Source organism: Carassius auratus, unplaced genomic scaffold, assembly GCF_003368295.1.
Source record: "Carassius auratus strain Wakin unplaced genomic scaffold, ASM336829v1 scaf_tig00214790, whole genome shotgun sequence".
Classification (NCBI taxonomy): Eukaryota; Metazoa; Chordata; class Actinopteri; order Cypriniformes; family Cyprinidae; genus Carassius; species Carassius auratus.
Window position 1 is genome coordinate 369,121 of NW_020527805.1, and position 22,518 is coordinate 391,638.

At 38.1% G+C, this 22,518-nt stretch overlaps 2 protein-coding genes across 3 annotated transcripts; one reads left to right on the forward strand and one right to left on the reverse strand.

Moving 5' to 3' along the window:
- Positions 1–147: 147 nt before the first annotated feature.
- Positions 148–7,091, reverse strand: LOC113092962 (ammonium transporter Rh type A-like). Its single transcript, XM_026258767.1, has 10 exons — positions 6,895–7,091; positions 5,829–6,021; positions 5,463–5,613; positions 4,786–4,933; positions 3,754–3,920; positions 3,411–3,548; positions 1,934–2,058; positions 999–1,078; positions 613–686; positions 148–481 (listed from the first exon to the last, which is right to left on the reverse strand). Exons 1-10 carry the CDS (start codon positions 7,055–7,057, stop codon positions 455–457), a joined length of 1,266 nt encoding a protein of 421 aa, XP_026114552.1. The 5' UTR covers positions 7,058–7,091; the 3' UTR covers positions 148–454.
- Positions 7,092–9,198: 2,107 nt separating this feature from the next.
- On the forward strand, positions 9,199–22,305 carry LOC113092944 (macoilin-2). 2 transcript variants are annotated; one of them, XM_026258741.1, is made up of 11 exons: positions 9,199–9,834; positions 14,252–14,393; positions 15,301–15,427; positions 16,092–16,215; positions 16,525–16,703; positions 17,031–17,604; positions 18,636–18,794; positions 18,875–19,057; positions 19,775–19,895; positions 19,997–20,171; positions 20,276–22,305. In XM_026258741.1, the coding sequence occupies exons 1-11, from the start codon at positions 9,755–9,757 to the stop codon at positions 20,476–20,478; spliced, it is 2,067 nt and encodes a 688-aa protein (XP_026114526.1). In that variant the 5' UTR covers positions 9,199–9,754; the 3' UTR covers positions 20,479–22,305. The 2 variants fall into 2 exon arrangements, with proteins under 2 accessions (XP_026114526.1, XP_026114527.1); XM_026258742.1 differs by having other exon boundaries at positions 17,034–17,604; positions 20,276–20,478.
- The last annotated feature ends 213 nt before the right edge of the window (positions 22,306–22,518 follow it).

Consider the following 22,518-nt stretch of genomic DNA (forward strand, 5'->3'; position numbering starts at 1 on the left):
CATTTTAATGTAATCCATGTCTCTCTGACAAAAAGTAGCTGGCCTTCATCCAACTGTGGGTTTAAATTAATAAAACTATTGTGAATATGTACAGAGCCAGTGTTTTGTTCATTTGGAAGGGAAATCATGACTAGAGTGGACTATAGTCAGTGTACTGTGCACCAGAAGGTTATTTTTATATATTGCATTAGTGTATCAGTTTGTCATTGTCAGCCTGAAACAAACTTCCATTTTTCTTGCTTTAACGTCCTGGGGCTTGGAAATTTCTTTGGTGGTGTTTTGTACGATTTGTCTCTTAAAAAAGCACAATGCTTTCCATTCAAGGAAATTTTAAATGGTTTACTTTACAATGTCTCTCAAACACACACACATACACACACACACACAGATATATTTTGTGCTAACTGCATTCATGCATATCTGAAGTCCTCTTATATCTTTGTCCATAAGTTCTTCATTTTTTTACAGCCAAATTTGGAAACTACAAGAGAAACAAATACATAATTAGTATGTAAATATACTTTTCATTTTTAATTAGATTTAATGTCATTTTAAATGATAAAAGATAAATGCAAGGACTGGTGTTAAGTGCAAATGAACAAAACCCTTCACCTCCCAGAATGCCTGGTCATCAAAGCACTTCCTGTCCTGCTGGGGTCTCCAGATACTCCACTTCAGGAAAAGTCCTGCAAATGTTAATTGTAGTTGTATGTTTAGTTTGCCTCATTGAACTAAAACACAAAAATAATTGGTCACACAAGCGTTTAAAAAAATAGTCAAATCAAATTGCCTGTCACAGAGCAAATACATATCAATATATGCACCAGAAAACAGTTAAAACCAGCCTATGCTGAATAAATGCCCTATGCCCTTTTTTTTTTGCAGTGTAAGATATTTTGCTGGTCTTTTGCTCATATATTCATAACACAATAAAAAGCAAAAGAAACATATCTATTCTACTGATCTTTAGTGTGACTGTATCAGTGGTGTTGTTGGACCTGTAGCTGTGCCCATCACCAGACTCATGCACACCGTTATGAGGAGAACACAGATATGATACACAGCGAACTGCACCACTCTGAGAACACAGATACAACACAGTCAACATTAAAGGGAAAGTTCACCCAAAACTGAACATTTGCTAACAAAATACTCATCCTCAGGCCTTTCAAGAAGAAGATGAGTTTGTTTCTTCATCAGAACACATTTGAAGAAATGTAGAATTACATCACTTCCTCTGTCATGAATGGGTGCCGTCAGAATGAGAGTCCAAACATGACTCCAGTCTATCAATTAATGTCTTGTGAAATGGAAAGTTGTGTGTTTGTAAGAAACAAATCCATCTTAAAGGTGTTTTAAGTTTCAACATTTGTTTCTTGTAAAAATACAAATCCACAATCCTTTATAAACCTTCTATGAATGAAAAAGTCCATCCTTTGTTGTCCTCTCACATCAAAATTCCTCTAGTATGGTTTTCAACTGTTTCCACTTGTATCTGTGCATATTTCTCTCTTGATTGAGAAGAGACAACTTTTTCACTGGAGAAAGCTAAATTATGGATTATGGATTTCGTATTTTAGCTGGAACCAACTGTTTTAATTTACAAAACGTCTTGATGGATTTGTTTCTTACAAACACACAGCTTTTCACATCACAAGACATTAACTGATGGGCTGGATTACTTGTGGATTATTGCGGTGTCTTTATCAGCTGTTTGGACTCTCATTCTGATGGCACCCATTCACTGCAGAGGATCCAAGAGATAGAATGCTAAATTTCTCCAAATCTGTTCCCATGAAGAAACAAACTCATCTACTGTACACCCTGGATGGCCCGAGGGTGAGCAAATTTTCTTTTTTAGAGGTAAAGTTTTCCTTTAATGACATTTTATGGATACATGTCACAGGTTTGAATAAAAGTGAAAACATTTTACACTGTGCTTTCGTCACTGGCCAGCCGTAGAAATAAAAGTGCAAACCATCCCAGAATTCCCGGAACGGCATGCACGTTGAGTACGCTGCAGGTGTCATGACACTCAAAAGCAAGTAGCATGTGGTTCTGGAAGAAAGTAAAAACAGAAAATCATTCCTGACGGTTAATGTAATATCCAGTTTACACATCCAAAAGTGCGAGAACAGTTATGATTTAAATCTTTTAACTAAAGCATAAAACATTATTATTGTCAGCTCAAGTGTTCCAGTCATTTAAGCAATATGGGTTTACTTTCTCTTGTTTGGTTCTTTTTGAAATGAGCTTACTGATGGGGTTTGAGCTAATTAGTCCAATCAGGTGATATGCATTACTCAGAGTCTTTAAAAAGCTCTCCGTTTTTAAGCTTTTATTGGAAATATTGGTGAAAATATTGTGTGACAGCATGATTGTGATAATTGAATGAGTCCCGAAATTGAGAAGCTATACTTTAACAGTGTGGTTTATTTTTATTGGAGACAGAGGGAGAAAGGCTTTTTCCTTTGGCCTCTTGGGTTTTGATTTTCTCTTGAAATCCTAGCTAGCCAGGTGTATTGGTAAAGAAAGACCCTCTGCTAGAGGCATTTTAAGTGTTGTGGCTTTTCCTTTAAGCCTGGTCTTTATAGAGGTTTCATTATGAAACACTAATTTTTTATGTTTTTCAAAACATTTAAACTTGCCATGTGGATCCACCAGAAAATCTTGACACCCAAACAAGTGTTTGATATAGACCTTATGCACCCAAGAAACAAGCACACAGTCATCTTTAGAATGATGTCTTTGAACTGTTTTGCAGTAGCTCTAAATATTTGGCATCACTGTCAAAGAGTAATTAGCTGCTGAATTGGATTTACTTGTAGAGTTAACAAAAGTTATCATGTGCACTAATGTTTGAAGGGCATGTCATAAATGTCAGTAGACTGGGATGATTTTAAAACAAGCAGATCATTCATTATTTATTTATTTTTATTTTTTTTTATATTTTCTGGTTTTGCTTTAATTTTAAGTTTTAGCAGTTTTGTTGTATGCTTTAGTCATTTTAGTTTTAGTTTTGTTTAACTGTCTATATAGTTTTTAAGTTACTTTTATTTGCATTTTTATATGTAATTTTAGTTTATATTTATTATTTTAGTTCATTAAACCACAACTTAAAAATTATAAATGTTACACTTGCGATTAGCTGGAATTTTTATTCTAGAAATTCTATTTCAATCATTTTATATTATTGCTTTTCAAGTATTGAAAAGATATTTCTGCTAAGGATTTTTTTTTTCTGTTTTAAGTATAGGTTAACGTTAATAACCCTGACTCAAACAAGATAAACATTACACTTTCTTGCTCCTCCTTCATCACATATTACAACTATTACTTGTTCTCAGTTTGACTGCACAGTAAAAAAATAAATAAATTGAATAAGACTTTTGTGACTGATATGACTTTACCTTCATGTAGCGGAATCCCAAAGCTGATAAGAGAGCGGCACAGAAGCCGATCGTCATGGCAATCCACGGCATGTGGACTGCTGTCATGGCAACTCCAATGGCAACGCCACCGGACAGGGCGGAGCTCTGGACGTGAACCTGTGTAGAGGAAGTGCAGCAAACACCAGTCAGACATGTTACTCATATCATCATTTACAATGAATTATCGATAAATCTGGTCAGCATTCCTGGATCCCAACTAAGTGAACATGAAATGCTGTTGACAACCCATTTTACTTTTATGATGTGAAACATTTCGTGATACAATATTATAATTGTTTTCTACTGGGAGCTAGCTGCTCACCATGTTCATCTTTCCTTTGGCGCTAGTGAGCATAGAGACAGACATTGCCATGACAACACTGACAGCCAGCGACAGATACGTCCCATAGATGACAGTAAGCTTCAGTTTGAGATCTCTCACCAGTGCTGAGTTAAAACTGGGCCAGAACATCCACAGGAACAGCGTTCCTTTGAGGAAGAAAGAAAGGGAGGATGTGCATAATTGAATTACAATATAGACATCAAATAATTACACTTTAGTTCTCGATCTGATTGGGTTCAAGAGAACTGAATCAATTCAAGAGTGATGATATCACTGTTTGTTCCACACAGGGATTTGTTCAGGTAATTTTCTGCAGATTACAACTATACTCTAGTAGGAAGCGATCAATGACTGTGTTTTTGAGTAATTCACTCAATCATTGAACCAGTTTGTTAAAAACGCTAATTCATTTAGCAACTAAACAAGAAAACAACCAATCAAGATACTGTAACTGAATTGGTGAAAGAAGCGGATTCATTCAGGAACAAAAATATCAGTCAGTCTTTATAACAGAATCACTGTTCACAATCGTTTCTAAAACTGATTAAGTAAAAAACATGAGAAGTTACTGTATTTATGAGTGAATAATTGAATCTTTCATTCAAATGATTGGTGTAAAACGCTTATTTATTCAGAAATGAGTGCCCTAGTCAATTAATTATTTCTTTAAGCATTCAAAACATTGATTCATTAAGTAATGTGCTCACATTTACTGTAACAGTTATGAAACTCAATCATTATAAGCACAAACATTAAATAATCTGTAATTAATAATCTCTAGGAATTTTTTAGCTGTATAGTAAGTGAGTTAAACCAGTAAATAACGTATATTATAAATGTATAAAATAACGTGCTATTAAACATTCAACTATGTTTAAAGCTCACTGGAATTTGTTCTCTGTAAATTATCTGATGTGCCATTATGGCTATGGACTGAAACCAAGAAACTGGTTTAGAGTATAGAGGTTATTTTCTGAGTTTGATAGATAGTTAACTGGTGACTGTACTCACCAAACATTGCCAGTAAGCCAGTCTTACGGTCAGTTTTCTCTTTCTCGTGCACCGGTTCGATCCCCTCTCTGTGCAGCACCCATGACACCATCACACCAAACAGAGCCCCGAAGACATGCAGCAGCATGATGCTGTACACTGGATCTGCCTGACACATGAGCTCTGCTTCAGTACAGTATGAAAATACAGTCTGTCTGAATAAAACAGCATGCACAATCCTAGGTGGAATGGCTTGTAAGTATTCAGATTATTGTAAGTATTATTTAATTCAACTATTTTTGTCAATTATATTTTCAAAAGTTTCACATTATAATTATAAATTTTTCAGTGTTTCGCAATTTAAAAAAAAAATTCAAAGACTGGAAAGCTGTTTGTCCAGAAATGTTTCTACCATCTGAATTTGCCCGTCTAAATATATCAGTTTTTATTTTAAACTTTTTTACCGAAATTGGCTTGCAATGTACCTTGAGATGAAGATATGGGAAATTAATTTTTTTTTTATATCTGAGTATTTTTATCATTTTCTTGCACAAAAGAAAAAAATAAAATTTTTTTAATTTTTTTATAACAATTATATGTATATATATATATATATATATATATATATATATATATATATATATATATATAAGGATAGCAATTATAATTTTTATCTGGGAAAGTAATACTTCTCTTACAAGGAACAGAGTTCGCAGGATCCACTGATTGACCACGAATCCTGTGACCTCGACCAGAGCCATTAGTAAGAGCTGGACAGGATTGGTCTTCCCATGGACTGCTCCCATGGCAACCAGAGCAGACGCTGCACAAAGCTCCGCCTCAATCACGCTGCAAGAGGAGCACAGACAGCATTTGATCAAGTCTGAGGCTGTAAAACATCTCAAAGTAATTGTTCACAAAAAATTTCAATTAGGCAAATTTGCACTTAACCTCAGGCCATCTTAAATTAATTTCTTCATGGGAACATATTTGGAGAAATTTAGCATTCCATCACTTGATCACCAATGGATCCTATCATCTGCTAAGAGCTGTAATGTATGCACCTCTTCATACTGATGTGGATCTCCTTTCTGTGGTGTCGTTGTGGCAGCAGAAAGCCATTCATCAAGACGGCCCACTGGATGGCCATGGCTGCCAACAGCATGTTAAACCCTGATCCACTGAAACCATATCGTAAAAGGAACGTGGCCAGAAATCCAAACCCCATGAATATCATCACATGAGTATCTTGGAATTCTGTTGAAAGCAATGCATTTCCATTATTGCCAATGTATACGTTTCTAAAATATATATATATATATAAACTTTAAACATTTGGCTAAATGGTAGTCAGAATTTAATACTGCTTGTGGTAGAGAAATACTTCTTATCATCCAAAACCAGAGATGTTGTGGCTCCACACCCCAACGGCAACATGGCCCACATTTACAAACAAACGAAGGTCAAATTATTATTTATTTTGGGTATGACTCCTTTATATATGGATTTTTTTTTTCTGGCCAAAATATATTTTAAATAGGTCCTAGACAGTGAAGCTCAATTAAATAAATTTTTGAAATGTATAATATATTTAGTTTCAATATACATACAAGCAAAATATATTTCAAAATGCAATTCCAATCTTACGGTAGCCTACTTTTAAGGTAAATGCATGTGGATGCGATTGCCTACTAGATTTATAATTACTTTTTTTTTTTTTTTGTGTAATTGTAATTGTTTTTGTGGTTTTTTAAGTATGTTCCTTGCTGATTTTATGTGATATGTTCACACGTGCAATAGACAACTTCTTCAAATGAAATATAATAATAAATGTAAATGTATATTACATACATTAAACCTATGGAGGCTTTTTTTTAAATAAAAATTTATATTTTTTAAATATATTTTAAAATATAATTGTATATTGGTAGAAAATATACTTAAGCAAATGCATTTTAAAACATATTTTAGGAAATATACAGTTTTGACATATCAGCTGAACATAGCAGGTTAACAAAAGGTAATGTGATTTAATGCTGTTCATAAATAACCACAAGTTTAAAAGTGAATGCAAGCCTGAACCCTTCAAAAATTCATAACACAGCCTTAATGTAAATCAGACTTACTAACCTGCATATGAACTGATGAAAAGCTTACTGTCAGACTCTCTGTCAATCAGCTCATGCTGCTCTATTTTTACAAAAAAGACAAACAGTAGGATAAAGATTGTTTCCAGCAGGAAGGCCACAAGAGGAAGCCTTGAGCGGAGGCTGGGGGCGTACTGAGGAGCCATTATTAGGTGACAAACTGAGTGAATGTCTGTAATCTACACCCACCAGAGATGAGTAATATGTAAGATCACGTGCATGTAAGAGGCATGGAGGAGGTGTCTCCCAAAAATGAAGCCACCTTCATGTGCAATTAATTATTATGATGTCTCTGTATAATATTCGACAGAGTTTGTTGTATAATAAGACCATTGTCAAAAGAAAATGATGCAAGAAGTATTTAAAGTTTGTTATTCCCGTCCTACAGCACCTTCTGAGATCTTTACTGTTTTAGTTTTTTTGTTTTTCAGAGTAAAGTAACCTTAGGGATCTTGCAGTCTATTCAGAAATGTTGGTGGGGGCAGGGGCGGATCACCCTAAAAGAAAGCCTTGCCACCCCTGCTGCCACCCCAGTTGGCAGCAATTTGAAAATTTACAAGCGCAAATCTTTCCTGATTCGCGATCCCGCTCCGAACTCCCGAACTGATTCAAATGATTTGCGATCCCCAAACTGACTCAAATGATTCGCGAACCCGCTCCGAACTCCCAAACTGACTCAAATGATTCGCGATCCCTCTCCGAACTCCCAAACTGACTCAAATGATTCGCGATCCCTCTCCGAACTCTCAAACTGACTCAAATGATTCGCGATCCCTCTCCGAACTCCCAAACTGACTCAAATGATTCGCGATCCCGCTCCAAACTCCCGAACTGACTCAAATGATTCGCGAACCCGCTTTGAACTCCCGAACTGACTCAAATGATTCCCGAACCCGCTCCGAACTCCCGAACTGAATCAAATGATTTGCGATCCCCAAACTGACTCAAATGATTCGCGAACCCGCGCCCAACCATAGACAGTAAAAGAAGCGCCGAACTCCCGAACTGACTCAAATGATTCGCGATCCCGCTCCGAACTCCCGAACTGACTCAAATGATCTGCGAAGCCGCTCCGAACACTCACATTTTGAAACAGTGGTTTATTTTTCCATGTATGTTAACAGCACAAAAAAATCTCAAAGTATAATTATGTTTATCACAGACCAGAATATGAGATGGTCCCCTCAAAAAACTTTATAGCCTAATAATCAAAATTAATAATCATTATAACAGCATCACAATGAGTTTATCATGATATTGCAGCTGGACTCACTATGAGTTCCTGTGTTTTTCATTTCTAGGCTATTTACATCATGTAGTTTTTGTGTAAAGACACACGCAGTACATTATCAGCATTAAACAGCCTGTGCAAAGCTTTTTAATTGCAGTCTATAGTATTAGAATATGAGCTGGGTCATTCTGTCGATTCATTCAGGGCTGCTATGGGTTTAGTACAAACACAACATTAGTCTTGGGAGGTATAGTCTTGTCTCTTGGAAATGCAGAGAACAGCTTTCCTCAGCTTTCCTTAAGGCTGTCCTTGTACTGTTTGCAAATGGCTAAAAGGGAAGAAAAAAGAATACATAGAATCAGTTCACAGTTTTATGAAAAGCAATGAACTCCTTATAATCAAGTGATGATAAACTTAATCGGTAACACTTTTGAATAACGGTCCATTAGTTAATATTAGTTAACTACTTTAGTTAATATGATCTAAGCAAGAACAATCCTTCTACAGCATTTATTAATCTTAGTTGATGTTAATTTCAACATTTACTAATGCATTATTTAAATAAAAAGTTGTGCTTGTTAACATTAGTTAATGCACTCTGAATTGTATTTTGAAACTGTATTTTCATTAACTAACATGAACAAAGATGAATAAATACAGTAATAAATGTAATAAATGTATTGTTCATTGTTTGTTCATGTTCGTTAATGAATATTAACTGAAATACTAGTATTCTAAAGTGTTACCACTTCATCTTTGCAAATAAGTAACGGTAGTGAAATGAAAGAGAAGATTTAGCTCCATCATTAATCTAGACAGTCAAAGGGCTCACTCTGTATATTTTGCTCATAACACCATTTAGTTTATTATATAAATTAAACTAAAATATATAATGTTAAAAATGACCAAAAAACATCGAGAAACAACCGCTGAGTCTTACCTATGAAAGATAACACCCCGAGATCTGTTTTTATTATCGTGTGACGCTTTGTAGGTGTCCAATCTGTCGATGAGTCAGGTACGTTTCCTGATGTGAGAGTTATGAGAGATTGAGAGTTGCCCGCTCCAATATGGCGGCGACGTTGACGTGCAGTCGAGCGGCCGCATCTAGGTATTGCTATGTCTATACCATAGACAGTGAAATACGCATCTCTCATAAATCATACGCAAAAATCGTACGAAGAGTCCCGCCTGAATCAATCCTATTGGTCAGGGAGCACTACCTGATTTGTCCACAAAGACAGCGATTGGTGGGGTGAGGAAAACCTGTCAGCAGCACCATTTCCCTTTCTTTGGTACCGCAACAAAAGAGGCCGCTGCTTATTGGCTGTTTGTCTTGCCATTCAAATTGACAGCCCACAGATGCGATTCCTATTTGCTCAGCGGCCTGTCAGTCAAACCTGTCTGGGCCCGTATCTGTGCGTCTGCGCCGAGAGAAGGAGGAGGGTCTTCCACTCAGTCTTTTTATTTATTTCTTTGTTTCCAGGAGAAAAAAACAACAACCACGGCGGTATATTCCTTTGCTGGAGCGCCAATGTTTCCCGTCCGAATAAGAGAGAACCCTGGACCATACTGCTGTACGTATTAAAAAGCCCGATTTAAGGGGGCGAGGATGAAGCGGCGCAATGCGGACTGCAGCAAGCTCCGACGGCCCTTAAAACGGAACCGAATCACCGAGGGGATCTACAGCAGGTACAATCCAGACCTCCGGAGCGAACCGTTATCATTCAGGATAGACCCAGATTTCGTTTTTATTATGATATAAGATATCACAGAGAGACTGTAAATCGCCTAACCGAGCTGAGCTGTCGTCAACAGAGCTTGGCTGGAGGTAGACAGTCGTCTCCGCAGAAATGAATAAGCTGCCGTAGGCCTCATTACAGCGATACGCTTTAAAAGAAAGAAACCCGCGAAGCCCACCGCCGTGGGCTCGAGACCCGACGGTTAGAGTCACTAACTGTCAGTCATCAGAATCAGTCATCGAGACAGTTGATCGATTTTGATATCCTCTCACAAGACCGCAAGGAGAATAACCTTAATTTAATTAGCAAATCTCATATGTAAATTAGGGGAGTTTATTCAAAGAAAGGTTTCTAAGAGACTGCTGGAAGGTTTTTAAATGCCCGAGAAGCCAAATAACTGAAGTTGGCTCAGTCTTTCCTCAGAAGTTTGGGAGACCGGAGGCAGTTACGAATTTGTTTACGTTTTCCTTGGGAACTCACGAACTACTACACATTTTGTATTTAAAATATATATATGTGGAAAAAACTAACAGTATATCTATGGTAAGTTAGTATTTTTTATTGCCAGGAATAATGTTTAAATTAATGTTATTGTTTGAAATATTATCCAAATCTGACTTTTTGTCTGTGAAACACAAAAGATGTTTCTAACTTCACTCACCATTCACTTTACTTTAATTTTACATAAAATTATAAAGCAAATGCCTGAATGATGAATGTCGTTCTGAGTGACTGACATTTCCTTTTGTGTTCCACACAAGAAAGAAAATTATCCTTTTGTAAGGGTAATTAATTTAATTAAGGCTAACTTAGTTGCACACATTTCATGTGAGGGATAATTTTTTGCAGTTCAGTCTTTCATTGAGAGCCTAAGTTTGTTAGTCTGAGTGTTTTTGTTTTCGTAAGCTTTGTCATGGAGCATCTGACCTGTCAATCAAAAGTGATGTTGTGAAGTGGTTTTATGCAGCAGTATTGCATATTTCATATCTTAGCACTTAGCAGTTGGTATAACCTCTCATATAATAACTTTAATCTCTATGTATGGGGTGCCGGTCATATTGCTGACCCAGTGCCAGTGTTTGGGTCTGTTCAGTGTTTGGTATATAGTATATTTGCTGGTGGTCATATAAGGGGGGGGTGAAATGCTCGTTTTCACTCAATATCCTGTTAATGTTGAATACCTATAGAATAATACTGCATCCTTCATAACTCCAAAAAGTCTTTAGTTTTATTATATTCATAAGAGAAAGATAGTGTGTACCGATTTTTCCCGGAAAAACACGACCGGCTGGAGGCGTGACGTGTGGGCGGAGCTAAAGAATCACGAGCGTGAGTAAGCTTTTGCGTTGAGAGCATTTGGAAGCTGTGACATTACTGTGAGGGAAAAAAAACATCATCTAAAACAAACCATGGCTAACAGTCAGATTCAGCCGTTTATTTATTATCCAGAATCAGATCCCGAGGCTGAAACTGAACGAGAGCAGCAGCAGCAACGACTCTCTCCGAACGGGGCTCGAACCCGGGTCTCCGGCAGGGGAGGCGGACGCACTAATAAGGAGGCACAGGTATTTTAAGCAGTTTTACTCACCGCCTGCGGTTCCAACACGCGATCGTGACCCTTTTTCGTTGGGACTGCATTATCCTTAAGAAATAAACGATACGCAAATCCGGCGTCAAACTGGGCCTTGTGAACAAGCATCTTCGTAATGCAGGGAACAAAACACAAACACTTGCACAACTCGGTTGATGCTCTGTAAAAATAAACTCCATCCACTGGTCCCTTAATGCTGTTTCTCTTTTGGTAATCTGTGCAGGGTTGTCTTGCCCTGGCAACCAAAAACACACTTCTTTTGTGACATTTCGCTCTCTCGCTCTGATCAGTGAATGTCTGTGCTCTCAGTGCTGTGCTATACGGGAGCGCGCGCTCTTCCGGCAGACGTGCCTCAGGACCCATATAAGGAAATTCCTCTCCATCTAACGTCACACAGACCCATACTCGAAAAAAACTTTCCGAAACTTGTGACAAACCGGAAGGAGTATCTTTGGAACAGAAATACTCCATCAAACGTACAACTTAATTTTTGAAACTTTGTCCATGTTTAGCATGGGAATCCAACTCTTTAACAGTGTAAAAAACTCAGTATGCATGAAATAGCATTTCACCCCCATTTAATTTCAAATGTTTAAAGCAAGATGTCAGTGAAGTGTACTATACCAAATTCACACTGCAGAAGTGCTCATTTTCACATTGTTTCTGAAGGTTTTTTCATAAATTGTTTTTTAAACTGTTCAAAAGTTTCTTGAATAACAGATATACAGTGTGAGAAGGCCAGTGCATTAAAACCATTCAGTTTAATCACCGCTCAATTTTAATGTGCTGCTTTAATTGATACGTGCACACACACATACACACCACAGTCACACACAGAGATCTGAGATCGTGCTGTGCAAAAAGTAACATTCTGAAGCTCATAAACATCATTTCAGCGCTGCCATGCAACTTTTACTAATTCATAATGAATCGCTACATTATATTTCTCAGCAACAAAGGGGGTAAAATCGTAGTTTTTTAAGTAATTATACTCCGCTTCATTGTTTAAGAGACATACGCAGACAATTTCGACATCTCTCTGTCTCTCTCTTAAAATAAAGTAATAAAAAGTAGTTTGAATCATTGGATAAATCTGTCGGTCATTTAAAGGTGATGTATGTAAGTTTTTGACTCTACTACAGTTTATCTGAAAAACAATATTACAGTCAGTTACTCTTCTTTGAAAATGTTAAATCCTGGCTGGAATGTCCATTTCTGTTTTGGTTTGTTAAACCTGCCCACTGCCAGTTTACCCAATTGTGTTTCGGCACCCATTTCATTTTCATTTGGCACCCAGCGCATTTCATTTCATTCATCAAGTGTTCATCGTTCCTGTTGTTGTCGTCAATCTGGTAAACATGTGCATCAAGTCTGAGGAGCAGGTGAAAAAAAACCCTCTCCAATACCCTTTACAAACACAATTCTACATACATCACCTTTAACATTTCTATCGTAAAACGTACCGTTAAAAGTTGACTAATAAATGGTTTGCAGCTTCACCTTACATTGCTCTCTTTAATGTTAAACTGATGCTTCCTGCTCTGCTTCTGTGAACAGTAAATCCTGCCTACTTTGATTTGATTGACCATCAGTCATTTTGACATTGAAGAGTGATGTTAGACAGCTGATGGTTTGATCTGAAGTGCCTAGTATGTGCAATGGTCGCGCATGCATCCGTAGACTAGTGCAAATTAATTCTCACACTTTAATAGTATTTATAGCTCCCAAAAGGGTGTGTGACTATGAGAAGTTGTTACCTCAAAATGTATGTTATTATGCAGCTTTGCAACTACTTTTTCTCATGTGTAATATGTGTTGCATATGCAGATGCATTGGCTGTCAACTTTGATGACGTGCAGATGCATCTGTAACACGTGTTATCATCAGATGTGTGTTATTGCTTTTCTCAGTGAGGTGGAATTGAGCAAATATGTAATCAGCCCAGATCTACCAGTCCAGTGACTTTTTTTTTTTTTTTTTTACTTCTGTTGACACAATAATTTCTGTCATCTCAACACTATTAAATAGCATCTTCAGCACCTGTATGAGCAGCGGAGAAATATGTAGATGCTATGCTATTAAATTAATCATACTTTTTAAAGACAGAAAAGCTGTAGTATTCCCACTCATTTAAATGAATCACCAACACCAGCACTTTTTTGTTAAGATTAATGTTAAGATTATGCATGACATTTATGCATGTTTAAACACTTTAAGCTGTGTTTAATGCATGTTAATCGTTTTTGAAATTATTTATTTTTAGCTATCTAAATGCTTCGATTTTTGTGAAACAAAGAATGATTACAAAATTGGTCTGGTGACAAAGTCTTTGGGGCCATTTAATGGGCAAAAAACACATTTAATAAATCAAGATTCGCAATGAATCACATTGACATTTATTCAATATGTCGCTGAGGCGTAATTATAGTCTAAATAAAGAATATCTGGTTGATTTAGTACAACGGATCTGCATTGCTACATCTGGAGATAGATCTTGGCATCCTACTCTTGGCTTCTTCTCATTTCTATATAAAACATAATCTGCTTCATTCACTACACGCTGAATTGGAGAAAGCCAAACAGTGATTACATCCTCCCCCACCTACCCATGCTTCATTGGGTTGGATTTACTACTGGAGCTCACGATGGAATTGCTTGTACGTGTCGCTAAATGTTCTTTGGCTCAAGACCACATGTGGGGTCTTATTCAAAGAGATGAGATCTTGAATGAATGATTGAATGGTTTGGTAATAATATCCCTTCTTTTTTGTTTCAGTACGTTCCTGTACCTGAAGTTTCTGGTGGTCTGGGCGCTGGTGCTGCTGGCAGACTTTGTCCTGGACTTCCGCTTCGAGTACCTTTGGCCTTTCTGGCTCTTCATTCGCAGTGTTTACGACTCCTTCAGATACCAGGGCCTGGTGAGTACGTGAGACAAGCGCTTCATCTAGATAAAAGGACTAAATAATTAAAGGCATCGATTGGTCATGCTCATGTTGGTCCAATACAAAATCAAATGTTTAGCAAAATGTCTGAGCTCCTGTTTACCATACATGGTGATTTATACTGCTTATAAATCTTATAAGATTGTTTTTTTTGACTGGCAGAAATGTAATTTTTAGCACACACACACATATATATCTTTATCTTTATACATTGTATGTATTTTTTATATATATATATATATATATATATATATATATATATATTATATATCGTAAATGCTCTATGAAATGGCTGCTGGAAATTAGCTTTGCCATCAAAGGAGTGAATGACATTTTAAAATATGTTCAAATAGAAAACATAGTTTAAATAGTTTTTTTTAAATTGCAATAATAATTTGTAATATAACTGTTTTTAGTCAAATAAATGCAGCCTTGGTGCGCATTAGAGACTTCTTAGAAGAACATAAAAAAATATCTTATTTGTTATACTGTTTGAAGACTTTATGCATCTGTTTATGAATTTGAGATTATCAATAATCCTTTGAGGGACATAAACTAGTTTATACTCTTATTTAGTCTTCTCTGAGATTAAGATATTTATACATTTTCAGAAGTTCAGTCATCAGTATTGTGATTTGTGTATTGTATTGTGACAGCACTTTACATGCATCCACTACTATAAACGTATGTTATTGTTCCTCTTATGTCTCTTAAATAATAATGAAAACGGCATAAACACAAAATGCTGTATGGTTGTTTTATATGATGTTTTGCATGTCTCGCAGCAGGATGGTGAAATGACATTTTATTGAGGCCTGTGAAATGACATTTCACGCTAGTTGCACATGTGATGATCTGATGCATCTCTCTCTCTGTGTTGCAGGCTTTCTCAGTGTTTTTTGTGTGTGTGGCATTCACATCAGATATTATATGTCTGCTGTTCATCCCAGTGCAGTGGCTGTTCTTTGCAGCCAGCACATATGTGTGGGTACAGTACGTCTGGCACACAGGTAAGAGCCGCACACCTGTTCATATTGTATTACATGATCACCCTGCCATCGTTGATCTGGTATGTTTTGTGGTACTGCTACTGAAGTCTAACCTCAAGCTTACAGCTGATTGGTCAGTGGTTTGTGAACCTTCATGACTTGCACCTTTGACTTCCTCTATAGACAACCTCAAACTGACATGTCTGTCATTCAGAGTGTCAGTCTGGTATGGTGTAGACACACTTTTGACTCCATCTCTGGTTTCTTGTATCCTCTTTATAAAGATGGATTAAAATACATTTAACAAATGTGTGGACTCCAGCTTGAGAGGATCATTCCCATGCTGTTGTGAGCTTTTGTTGTCATAACATGATTTATTCTGGCTTTATAACATGCGCACACACGCACTGTGACCTTGCAGCTGTAAGCTTGGTTATTTCTGAGCAGCTCTGGATCTTGACGTCAACAAAAGGATTTGCTTCAAATGACTCCCTCGAACTGTTTAGAGCTGATCCTTGATTCAGATTCACCCATAGAGTGTGTGCTTGAATGGTTGTGGGTTTGTTTAGAGTAATTCTGGCTGTTAATGTTGAGATTATTACACTCATTCACTGTTGTCAACTGAAGTATTTTAAAGACATGTTGAATTGACCATTCTCCTCTCACACACTCCATCTCTCCACAGAACGAGGGGTCTGCCTCCCCACTGTATCGCTATGGATACTTTTTGTTTATATTGAGGCAGCTATCAGATTTAAAGATTTGAAACACTTCCACGTGGACTTGTGTCGTCCGTTTGCAGCACACTGGTATGCCAATTCTCTTAGTCCTTACTTGCATTGATGAGTCAAACATTGGCACTGATTGTGAGCAAGTTTCAGCTTTATCTGTCTGCTTTCCTCTATATTCAGTCATATAGCAGTGCACAGTAATAATTCCACGACATTTGAAGTGGTGCAGAAAACAATGGCCCAAGTTTTTCCCCATTAAAATGTGTAGAACAAGTTACTCAGACCAAAGCATGGAGTTACGGTTCTTACTTGTGTCTTCAGGGTTTTTTGGGATGTTTTTTTCCCCAACAATGCTAATCATATGATGTCCAATTTCTGTGTTCACAGTATCGGGTACCCGGTGGTGACGCTGGGCTTTGGTTTTAAGAGTTATGTAAGTTATAAGATGCGTCTGCGGAAACAGAAGGAGGTGCAAAAAGAAAACGAATTTTACATGCAGCTGCTGCAGCAGGCGTTACCTCCAGAACAACAGCTCATACAGAGACAAGAGAGAGAAGCAGAGGAGGGTAAGGACTTTGCACAGTGTCTCCTGACGGCAGTAGTTTGGAGACATGTTGCACAGTTTCTGCAAAGCTCTATATTGGCCATGGCTGTCAAGCTCTAAAAAGGAGCGAAAAACAACCTACATTGAAGCCTTTTCCTCACTTTCATAAATCACATGACATGGAACATGCCAGAGCTAGATGGACTTCTTCAAATGCATTTTTAAAGTGTTTGTTAAATTTTAAAGTGTTTTAAACTGATATGAACAGACTTTGTTTAAAGAAACTTCAAAAATTGTTCATAGCAGATGTGACATGAGTAAATATTTTTCTCTCTTTCTCATTTATAAGCAGCAGCAGCAGCAGCATCTAAAGGCGTTCATGATGTAGATTCTCCAGCTGTGGCACAGAACGGCTCGGCGGGCGGTAAAAAACCATCATCCAACACCTTACCAGAGCTGGAATACAGAGAAAAAGAACGAGGCAAGAACGAGTCCAAAAAGCAACACAACCAGAACCATCACAGCAGCACCAGCAGCATCTTACCATCAGTGGACAGTAAAGCTCAGGAGATGGAGTACATGGAGAACCACGTGAACAGTAAGAGACTGAGCAGCTCAGATCTGCTGGGCAGCACTGAGAACCTGCTGAAAGATGAACACTCTTCATCGTCCTCCTCTTCCTCCTCCTCCAACTCCAACAAAAATTACAAAAATGCCAACGGAGGAGGAGGGGGAGGGAGCTCCTCGCCCCGGGGGCACGGAACAGCCAATGGCAGTGTGCCATCTTCCTCTGGGCCTTCGTCGTCCGCGTCTTCCTCAAGTAAGGGAGACCGGAAACAGAAGTGTGGAGGAGGGAAAAACAGAGACCCTGTGGAAAACTGCATTCCCAACAATCAGCTGAGTAAACCCGAAGCACTCGTCAGGTTAGACTCGCACACAACATCTGTATCAAAATCAGGGCTTCACATTAAAACAGCAGCTCTAATGTTCAGCAGGGTGTGTGAGAACACTGCACACTAGTAAACAATAATGCTTTGTTATTTGTTTTTTTTTAATCTGATAGAAAGCATTAATAAACAAGACTTTTTTTCAGTTTTCCCAAAACTGAACTGAGGGCAAAAAGAGTCGAGTTCACATTCTTCGATTTTTTCCTTTTTATCACATTTGTGATAAATTGTGGTCCTTTTGCTGTTTTCTGCAAATGTTTGTATTTGAGAGTCATTTCAGTAGGAATACATGCAATTTGAAATTTCGGTTAAGGGTGAAAGCTTTCCCCACACAGATTTCGAAACCGGTTCAAGTTGTCACATGAATTTGCTGCATTGACCAACAGAAAGCTGTTTGGTTTGTAATTGATGATGCAAAATGAACCTTTTTTTCCATGTATAATTTTGCTAAAGTGATCATACATTTTAATCAGTAATCCGCTGCATGTGAAATTTCGTAGCGTTGCCAGAATAGGTAATACATTTTATGACGGAATTAAAAAGGTATGGGTGTATGTGCGTGTTTTGAATGCATTCTAGACTTACCTGCATGGTTCTAAACTACAAAAACTTGGAAATAGTAGGTGATCTAGGTACTACTGTAGTATTTGGACAGACTATTCTTATGGCATACCATATCTCACATACTATTTCATAGGGAATTTAGTCCTTTTCTTTGCTACCTATACACTGAATTATATTATAAAAATATGGTGGTTCTAAAAACATTCTTGGTTGCAGACAATTTAGTAGTAAAACAGACCACAAAACACCTCAAATCTGGGAGAAACCTCCAATTTCCTCAAAACAGTTAGTTTTATATCATCTACTTACCTGCTTAGCATTTTTGTGCATCATTGGGATTTATATCATGCTTTGAGCAAGTTTGGATGCCCAGAAATGCTGTCTATTTAGGTACCCTCTTAGGTTTCAGGAAGCTCAGTCCTTTTCTCTAAATTCACTTTTAGGCTGGAGCAGGATGTTAAGAAGCTGAAGGCAGACCTGCAGGCTAGCAGACAGACCGAACAGGATCTGCGCAGTCAGCTGGGCTCTCTAGGCAGCTCTGAACGCAGCATACGCTCTGAGCTCGGACAGCTGCGACAGGAGAACGAACTACTGCAAAACAAGTGAGACATCCCATCTTCAGTTTGCTCCTTAAGAGAGCACAGAGCAGATGTTAATGCAAACTCTTCTTTTGTGTGTTCAGACTTCATAACGCCGTGCAGGCGAAGCAGAAGGACAAGCAGACAGTGGGGCAGCTGGAGAAGCGTCTGAAGGCAGAACAGGAGGCTCGTGCTGCAGCAGAGAAACTGTTAGCAGAGGAAAAGAAACGCAAGAAGCTGGAGGAGGCCACAGCGGCCCGTGCAGTCGCTCTCGCTGCAGCAACCAGGTGCTAATGACACACCTTTGCCTCATTCCATTGCATTTCATTTCCTAACATTCATTCTGTTATATATATTGTGCATTTCATTCTCTTCCTTTCCATTTCAAAAGTTTGGGATCAGTAAGATTTTTCAATGTTTTTGAAAGAAGTCTGTCTCTTATGCTCACCAAGGGTGCATTAAAAAAAATTAAACTGTAAAGTAAAATTGTGAAATATTATTACAATTTAAAATAACTGTTTTCTTTTGTTTTATATTTTAAAATGTCATTTACTCCTGTGATGCAAAGCTGACATTTTTAGCCGACATTACTCCAGTCTTTGATGATAAAGTTCAGAAGAACAGCATTTATTTGAAATAGAAATCCTTTATAACTTTATAAATGTCTTTGTCGCTTTTCATTAATGTGATTTTTCCTTTCTAAATAAAAGTAATTGCTTAGAAAAAAGTTATCTTACTGACCCAAAATAGATAACGTATGCCATACACATTTTTTTCTGCCTCTCCATTCTTTTTTTATTTTTTACTGCCTGATTTTTTTTTTATAGCTTTGCCTTCATCCATTCTGTCTGTTTCTCACACGATTCTCTCTTTTCCTTCGTTAGTTATGTCTTCCCTTTCATGAGATCTGTTTCTGTTTTCTTTCCATAAAACTCCAGGATATTTCACTTTTTCTTCTTCTTTTTTTTTATGTGAACTAATGTGCGTCTATTTGTGTCTATCAGAGGTGAGTGCACAGAGTCTCTGAGGAGGAGGATTTCTGAGCTGGAGACGGAGTATAAGAAACTCACGCTTGACATCAAGGTGAAAGAAGAACAAATCAGAGAGCTGGAGCTCAAAGTTCAAGTGAGGAAATGTTCAAATGCCATATTCGCTATTAATGTTTCAAAATCTTCTGTCAATGGAGACGTGGTATAAAAATACACTACTACTCCTCCTCTTTCTAGGAGCTACATAAATATAAGGAAAATGAGAAGGACACAGAGGTTCTGATGTCAGCGCTGTCAGCGATGCAGGATAAAACCCAGCACCTGGAGAACAGCCTCAGCGCTGAGACCCGCATCAAGCTGGACCTCTTCTCCGCCCTCGGAGATGCTAAGAGACAGCTGGAGATTGCACAAGGTCTTCCATCACACACTTTTGTCCAGATTACCCACCAGGAGATCAGCATTTAAATTTGAAAACTACTTAATAATTTATTCCTGTCTGGATTTGTGTTCTTTTAGGTCAAATTCTGCAGAAAGACCAGGAGATTAAAGACCTGAAGCAGAAGATAGCAGAGGTCATGGCCGTCATGCCCAGTGTGGTGTATTCCGCAGATACAGGCAGCATGACCCCAGTCACGCCCCATTACTCCTCCAAATTCATGGACACCGGTCCATCAGGACTGGACCCCAATGCGTCTGTTTACCAGCCCCTGAAAAAATGAATGCTTGTCACCCACCACAGCAGACCTACACTCATTCTCACATACACAGACACACATATACATGCAAACACAGTCTTCTCTGGTTGTTGTTTTTTTTTCTCAATAGGCCCAGATTCTGATTCATCTTTGGCATGTCTGTGGCTCAGATTGCTTTTTTTGGTTTAGTTTTTTTCGTCTTCTATTACTCCAGCTTCTTGCCTGGTGCGAAGGATGTTGTATTGTGTGACTGTATCTGTTGTAGTAAAAAAACAAAAGACAAAAAAAGAGGACTTTTAAGGGACATCACACGTTGAGTAGGAAACTGCCGTTTCTTTTCTCTTGTATATGTCTAGAAACCTCACAGAAGTTGGTGAGTTATCTTCCCTCAGTCCATTCAGAGACCGCTCGCATCCATTTGTTTTCCTCTTTGGATTTCAGCCTTGATGTTAGGTTTTTTTTCTCTCTCTCGGGGGGAGTGATGCAAAGCAGGGCAAGTGTGAGATCCGTTGTCCCAGGTGCTTTACCCCATATCAGAAGAAAATTTTTACTCAAGAATGTCACCATCTAATATGAGAAGAATGTAACGCAATGTTCAAAAACCAAAACGTCCCAGAAACAATGCAACAAAATGATCTCACTTCTCAGTATGTCAGGATCGGATGAATCCCGGTCTTTAAGGACCCGATTGACGGACCGAAGCTTCATCTGTGGATTGCTTTTCTTCCTCCTGGTACAAAAAGACAAACTGCATCACAATCGCAGTCCAGCAGCGTAATTCACCAGTTACAGATAATTAGTGCCTTCATATGGGACCTCATTGGTGGAACCGAAAGATCTCTTCCCTCCCTCTGCCACGTCATGCCTCAAACACATCCTTTTTAGTCACGTACAGCAAACGGACTCCACGCTTGTGAATTCGGTCATTTGTTTACATTATAATTTATTTATCCAACGTTGCACTATTGCACTGTTGACGAGCTCGTAAGGGAATATCATAAGTATGAAAATGCGGGATACTTTCCCCTCCTTGTTTTCTTTATTGTATTGACCATCTTTCAGTTTCAGACGGAAGCTAGTGTAGTCCAGTGCCAACTAAGACTGTAATTTTGTTGAAAAAGAAGTGTTTTAGATCCATCAGGTTAATGGCTGGTCCCACGAACAGATGCTAGAGGAGAGTATTATTGCTATTATTATATGGTTTGTGTCTGGTTTTCAGAGAAATACTTGGTTGTGCCGCTTGATGGCGCCGTTGCGTTCAGAAAAGTGTTGCTGCTTTAAATCCATGAGACTGAAAAGGTGTTCGTCGGACCATCATCACACTTGATGTGCAAATAAATTCAGATCCAGATGTCTGCTAAACATGAAGTATTACCGGGTAAAAGGGAGAACGTCCTGAGCCAACCCACCTTTTGGAAAAACCCTCAGATTTGTGTTAAAGCGAATAGATTTTGCCAACCAGATGAAGTCAGTTCCTTCAAACGAGTTCTGTTGCGAGTAGTTTCAGAAGGGGAGAAGGGTTACTGTGTGAGTATTCTATCAGTGAATGATGGGCGGGAGGGGGGCGGGGTTTAGACAGAGTCAGTCCTATAAATGTGGTAGAGTCGTGCTCTGAGATGGTTGTTGTTTTTGGTGTCTGTGTTTTTTTAAAACTATGATGTGATGGAGGAAGTGGGAATGTTTGCAGAGTCCAAGTGGTTTAAATGAAAGAGTTGTTTTGTTTTCTTTTGCCCACTGTCACTTCTCTCTTTCTGTCTGTTTTTTTTTTTTTTCGGCCAGACCTCGGCTGCACTCTCTGTGAGGTCTCTGTGAGGTTTCAAGTAATAAAACATTTTTTTCTGGCATATGTCATTCTTTTGTGGGTTGTCCATTGATTGTTGTGGTTTTTAAATGCTTGCATGCAAAATAATATGTGGGGCACAATATATAAAGTGTTTTGACAGCAAGGAAAAACATTGCTGAATGCAATTGATAAAACAGAGCTAACCTTATTATTATGGCTTATTTTGGGCTGAGCAAAGGGTTAATGCATGAGGAAGAATGACAATGAAACCATTACAATGT